This window comes from Triticum aestivum, chromosome 5A (assembly GCF_018294505.1).
Source record: "Triticum aestivum cultivar Chinese Spring chromosome 5A, IWGSC CS RefSeq v2.1, whole genome shotgun sequence".
Classification (NCBI taxonomy): Eukaryota; Viridiplantae; Streptophyta; class Magnoliopsida; order Poales; family Poaceae; genus Triticum; species Triticum aestivum.
In genome coordinates, this window is record NC_057806.1 from 21,039,428 (window position 1) to 21,046,463 (window position 7,036).

Here is a 7,036-nt window from a genome sequence, read left to right on the forward strand (position 1 = left end):
CGCGGGGCTAGTAGTATGGCCAAACATCTCTGGTAGTATGGCTCAGGTACATAGCTAAATACTACTAGTAACATACAGATCTAGTGTGTATGAGTAGAAAATGGACTCGGCCGTACTTATATCACAAACAAACATGACTGTAGGCAAATATATATTACTTCCAATCATGTCTAGACTTCACTAATCATTGCTTTAACATAATTTGTTTTGATATGGCAGTCCACATGCTCGTATGCATAGGGTATTCACCGGTAGATGGAACATGGGTGTAATCCTTTATACTACCTCTGTACCAAAATATAAGATGTTTTTGCAGTTCAATTTGAACTACAAAAACGTCTTATATTTTGATACGGAGGGAGTAGATTTTTATGCTCACATCTCATACAACTATAATTTTTTTTACTAAGGATCGGTGATGAGAAAGGGGGGTTATGCCTGAAAGTTCATACAAGGGGCATAGTAAACCCCCTGTTCCTCCTTTCTCTCTGTAGATTTATTGTCAGCCTGGTTCTTCTGATGTGTGTCGCTAGCAGGGCTTTTCTTCCAGGAATCTTTGAGCATAATTGAGTGACTTTGACAGTCAACTAGTCTTGTGGCTGGTAACTCCCATCAAAGTGTGGCCACAGAATTGTATGAGCAGACTTCATTGAATGGGTCTTCTTGAAACCCTGAAAGACTGGGACTGGGACTTTGACCATAGACTACATGGGGTTGGCTTAAAGATCTCTGGTAGTATAACTCTAGTGCATATGCTTCCCCAGATATCTAGTTCTTGTTCATCCAAGATGTATCGCACAACCAATCTCTTGGTCACCCTCATCATCCTAAGCATCACTTCATTTTCACAAGTGGTGCATGCACTAGCACTACAACCCCAGTATGCCCATGGCGGTGGCTGCATCCCTGCCGAGAGGGCCGCCTTGCTTGCCTTCCAGAAGGGGATCACAAGTGACGGCGCTGATATCCTCGCCTCGTGGGAAGGGTATGATTGCTGTCGGTGGAGGGGCATCAGCTGCAGCAACCGAACAGGCCATGTCATCAAGCTTCACCTTCGCAATACGTTTCCGGGCCCTGACGCCTATAACTACAATGGGTGTGATGATGCCAATTCATTGTTCGGCAAGATAAGTCCCTCTCTGCTTTCCTTGAAGAATCTAGAGCACATGGATCTTAGCATGAACTGTTTGCTAGGGCCAAATAGCCATATTCCTCAGTTTTTGGGATCCATGGATAACTTGAGATACCTTAACCTCTCTGGCATTCCATTTACCGGTGGAGTTCCTTCTCAGCTTGGTAACTTGTCTAAGTTGCAACATCTTGACCTTGGCGAGGGTTATTCCGGGATGTACTCAGCGGACATCACTTGGTTAGCAAAGCTACCCTCGCTGCGGTATCTTAGTATGAGCACAATAAATCTCTCAAGGATAGCTGACTGGCCTCGTCCCTTGAATATGATTCCATCACTGAGAGTTATCAATCTTGCTGGATGCTCACTTGATACTGCAAGTCAATCGCTTCCCTACCTTAACCTCACAAAACTTGAGAAGCTTGATTTGTCCTCGAATAATCTAGGCCACTCAATTGCATCAAGTTGGTTTTGGAAAGTGACGAGCCTCAAATATCTCAGCCTTCGTGCGACTCAGTTATTTGGAAATTTTCCGGATGCACTAGGAAACATGACATCACTCAAGGTACTTGATTTGGCATTCAACAATTTGAATAAGACTGAAAACCTTCAAAGTCTTCTTAAAAACCTTTGCTGCTTGGAAATCCTCGACCTCTCTAAAAATGTTATGAATGGAAATATAGTGGCGGTGATGGAGGGGTTGCCGGAATGCGCACAGGAAAAGTTGCTAGAGCTGCATTTCAGTGAAAACAATTTCATCAGGACCTTGCCAAATTTTATAGGGGAATTCAGCAGCTTGAGCATGCTTGACCTGTCCAGAAACAACCTTGCTGGACCTATACCGCCAGGGCTTTGGAATTTGACCCGTCTAGCCATCCTTGATCTCAGCTGGAATCAACTCAACGGGAACGTACCAACTGAAATTTCTTCTCTGAAGAATCTGGTTTCTCTAAGACTAAGCAACAACAGACTTGGTGGTGCAATCACAGAAGGACACTTTGCAAATTTAAAAAGTTTAAAGAAAATAGACTTGTCTTCCAATAATTTGAAGATTGCACTGGATTCAGATTGGCTTTCTCCCTTTAGGCTACAGTCTGGAGATTTTGCATCTTGCCAAATAGGGCCTTTATTTCCAGCTTGGCTTCAGCAGCTGCGGGGAATCGATTCACTTAACATTTCAAACACTGGTTTAGTGGACAAATTTCCTGATTGGTTCTGGTATACATTTTCACGGGCAACTGATCTCGACATCTCTAACAACCAAATAAGTGGCACCTTGCCAGCACATCTGGATGGCATGGCTTTGGAAAAACTCCACCTAGGTTCAAACCGGCTCACCGGGTCAATGCCTTCGTTGCCTGCAAATATTACTTGGTTAGACATCTCCAATAATAACTTTTCAGGAGTAATACCATCCAATTTTGAAGCCTCCCGACTTCAAATCTTGATTGTCTATTCAAATCGAATTGGTGGGTACATTCCCGAATCTATTTGCAAACTGCAACAGTTAGTGTATCTGGATTTGTCAAACAATTTTTTGGAGGGTGAAATTCCTCAATGTTTTGACATCAAAAAACTACAGTTTCTTCTGCTCAGTAACAACAGTTTATCAGGAAAATTCCCAACATTTTTGCAGAACAACACTGCTATGGTGTTTTTGGACCTTGCATGGAATAAGTTGTCTGGAAGATTGCCTACATGGATAGGAGATCTGGGGAAATTAAGATTTGTACTACTGTGCCACAATGCATTTTGTGATAATATTCCGGTCGAAGTAACAAGGCTCAGGAATCTTCAATACTTGGATCTATCAGCCAATAATTTCTCTGGTGCAATACCTTGGCATCTATCAAACCTGACATTTATGAGAAGGATACAAAAGGAATTCATGGGTATATATGACACATATAATGCATCCGCGCGCATTGGCGAGATGGGAGCTGGTCACCTGGGAGAAATATTGCCAGTAGTAACAAAAGGACATCAACTTTTATATGGTGGAGCAATTGTTTATGTTGTGAGCATCGATCTATCAGACAACTCCTTGACCGGTGAAATCCCTACACACATCACTTCCCTTGCCGAGCTCATGAATTTGAACCTGTCATCGAACAAATTGAGCGGACAAATCCCAAACATGATCGGGGCCATGCGGTCACTGGAATCGCTCGACCTCTCTGAGAACAAGCTCTCTGGTGAAATCCCATGGAGCTTGTCAAGCCTGACGTATTTGTCCGCCCTTAACCTGTCCTACAACAATTTGTCCGGAAGGATACCTTCTGGCCCGCAACTTGACACCCTCATCTCGGACAACATATACATCGGCAACAGCGGGCTTTGTGGGCCTCCTCTCAGCAGAAGTTGTTCAGGAAATAATTCTTCCATCATTCATGGTGACGTCGGAAGCAGCAAGCAAGAGCTTGTTCCACTAACCTTTTATTTCGGCCTTGTGCTGGGACTTGTGGTGGGGCTCTGACATGTCGCGTGCCGTCCATGGAGAATGCCATGTGATGATCCGGCGGTGACATCATAGAAGAAGCAAGTATGATAATTATTGCATGTAGTATGTATTAGCATAAATATATCCATGATAAGTTCTTTTCATGATAAACACTTCGGGTGGTTTGAGGGGGCAAAGTACTTGTATTGTAAGACGTGTGGGTATGGACTAATACAGAATCTAGTCGCTTAAATAATGTTGCTTGATGTAATACGTGCTGGTTCAGCAGGTAGGCAGGTACTTGGAGACCTCACTAGGCAAGAAGCCAATCAGGTTAAAGTGACCAGTCATGGGCGTGCCGTCCTTGTTGCCCTGGCTGGCATATCGGGCGAAGGATCGCAGCGCCTTCTTCCTCGTGTCCACCTATATCATCCAGATCCTTTCGTTGTCAGCGTGGATGCCGATGATGAGACGCCGTTGCTCTCTCCTTAGCATGAGGCAGATGGTGTCGGGGTCGTAGCACAAGAACCCGTCGACCGTGTCAGCTTTCGATCGTGTGGGTATTGCAGTTTGCTGAATGTTTCTATTGTCTGCTATTTTGATGTACATGCAATCTCAGAGGCTGCAGATTTTGAAGCGATGATACCTTTGTGTTTGTGTTCAGGTCATTGATCCTTTTGTAAGATGTGGTGGAAGCGTTCCTACTCCCGATGGGAGCCGCGTGTGTTTATTTATGGAAGACAGGAACAGCCCCTGTCGTGACGTACAAGTCTACGATGATCACTAAGACTCATCGATACATGAGGAATCAGAATAGGAAACGAGAAGAAGAGATAGAGGGAAGGTTAGATTACAGAAGGTTAAACGGTATTCTAACAGCCTCCCTTAATCTAAACTACCCTATATTTAAATTTTTCTTAAACTCCTCAAACGGTTTTGCTGAAAGAGCTTTAGTAAACCCATCTGCCACTTGATCCTTGGATGGAATAAAGCGTAGCTTCAACTTCTTCTCAGCAACCCTTTTTCGTACAAAGTGAAAGTCTATCTCAATATGCTTAGTTCTGGCATGAAAGACTGGATTAGCACTCAAATAAGTAGCACCCAAATTGTCACACCATAGACATGAGATACGACGTTGCTTCACTCCCAATTCCTCAAGCAAAGATTCAAGCCAAATAATTTCAGCAGGAGCATTTGCCAATGACTTGTATTCAGCTTCAGTACTTGACCTTGACACAGTTGCTTGTTTCCTGGCACTCCATGAAATAAGATTAGAACCAAAGAAAATAGCAAAACCTCCTGTTGATTTTCTATCATCACTGCAACCTGCCCAATCTGCATCAGAGAAAGCACTAACAAGTGTAGAATTTGAACGTCTGATTTGTAGTCCCAATCCTACAGTGTGCTTAAGATACCGTATGATTCTCTTAACAGCTGTCCAATAAACTGAGGTAGGAGCATGCAGATATTGACATACTTTGTTAACAGCAAATGAAATATCTGGTCGTGTCAAGGTTAAGTATTGCAAAGCTCCAACCACACTTCTGTATCTAGTGCTTTCTTCCTCTTTAAGGGGCTCTCCTTCATGTGCTGACAATTGTTCTGAAGAGGATAATGGTGTAGGTGAAGGTTTGCAGTCCTTCATTCCCATCCGAGCCAAAAGTTCAGTGGCATATTTTTCCTGTTTCAACATTATGCCATCTTGAACCTTCTTAACTTAGAAAGAAGTTCAAATCACCAAGATCCTTTAAGGCAAATTCTGAACTCAGGTCACGCAAAAGAGCATCAGTCGCATTCTTTGAAGAACTTGCAACTATAATATCATCAACATATATGAGCACAAAAATAACAGTATCTGCCTTGTTATATATAAAGAGAGACGTGTCAGCCTTTGATGCAATAAAACCAAGATGTTTCAATTGCATACTCAACCTGGAGTACCATGCTCTAGGTGCTTGTTTCAAACCATAGAGAGCCTTATCAAGTTTGCACACATAGTGAGGTTTTTGCCTGTTTTCATAACCTGGTGGTTGTCTCATGTAGACCTCCTCTTCTAGAACACCATGCAAAAACGCGTTCTGCACATCTAGCTGTCTTAAGCCCCATCCCCTAGATATAGCAATAGCTAGCACAATTCTTATAGTTGCAGCCTTTACAACAATAAGAAGGTATCCTCATAATCAATGCCATAACGTTGTTTAAAGCCTTTAGCAACAAGACGTGCCTTATACCTGTCAATGGAGCCATCTGCCTTTCTTTTGATTCTGTACACCCACTTGCAGTCAATGATATTCTTTCCTTTCTGATTCGATACCAAGTGCCAAGTCTTGTTTCTCATGAGTGCACTGTACTCTTCATCCATGGCATTTTTCCACCTTTGATCTCGTAATGCATCGTCCAATCCTGTTGGTTCACCTGAAACACACAACATGCCATACGGTATAGTACCATCGTTCCGCACCTTAGGTTTTTTTATACCTTTCTGCAACCTAGTCATAACTCTTGATGCGGCAGGTTGAGATTGGACATGTTTTTGTTCTTGGGGTTGAACTGATCCGGTTGTCGCAGAAGATCCTGGAGAAGTTTCAGAACTTGTCGCAGAAGATCCAGTAGCCATCGATGTGGCCACTGCGTCTGCAACCGCCGATCCGTCCGCCGCAGAAGATCCCGTGCCTGGCAACGCTGTCGGTTGCATGCACGACCCGCGCGCCACGCCTGTTGGCTGCATGCGCTGAGTGCGCTCGCGCCGCGAGGAGAATCTCCTTGTGATGACGTGTCGAGCGCGGGGTGGCTCGCTGTAGCCTGGCCCTCCTGACTGGCCGGCCCGTGATCCAAGGGAGATCTGCGCGCGCGATCCAAAGGAGATCGGCGTACAGGAGTTTCAGGTGCTGCCATATCCTCTTCGTACGCCGCGCCAGCTTCGTCTTGTTCTTCCACATGAAATATAGCATCATCTTGAGCCAGATTTTGATCATGTTGATCATTTTGGGCGCCGTTTTCTTCAGGGACCTGCACACGTGCAATAGAAGAACCGGTTCCAGCAGGAATATTATCATATTGGTTAGCACAATTGTTTCCCCCGTGATCAAAATCTTGAAGTGTGGATGGAAGAAAAAGAATTTCCTGACGAAGAAGGGCTCTGGCATTTGGATGTAAAGATTCGAACGGAAATACCGAATCGTCAAAGACAACATCTCGAGATATATAGACTCTGCCCGTCGGCACATCAAGGCACTTGACCCCTTTATGCATAGGACTATAACCTAGAAAGACACATCTTTTTGAACGAAACGCAAGCTTGCGTGTGTTGTATGGCCTTAGATTCGGCCAACATGCACATCCAAAGACTCTGAGAGACTTGTAATCTGGTTTAACACCAAAAAGACGTGTGATGGGATTTTCAAAGTTTATGACTTTGCTAGGACGAATATTTATGAGGTATGTGGCTGTGAGAAAAGCTTCATCCC

At 44.0% G+C, this 7,036-nt stretch overlaps 1 protein-coding gene across 1 annotated transcript; it reads left to right on the forward strand.

Moving 5' to 3' along the window:
• The first annotated feature begins 653 nt into the window (after positions 1 to 653).
• On the forward strand, positions 654 to 4,247 carry LOC123102057 (receptor-like protein EIX1). Its single transcript, XM_044523333.1, has one exon. The coding sequence runs from the start codon at positions 654 to 656 to the stop codon at positions 3,603 to 3,605; it is 2,952 nt and encodes a 983-aa protein (XP_044379268.1). The 3' UTR covers positions 3,606 to 4,247.
• The last annotated feature ends 2,789 nt before the right edge of the window (positions 4,248 to 7,036 follow it).

Coding starts and splice junctions, on each gene's coding strand:
- LOC123102057 (XM_044523333.1), top strand. CDS start 654: ATGGGTCTTCTTGAAACCCTGAAAGACTGGGACTGGGACTTTGACCAT.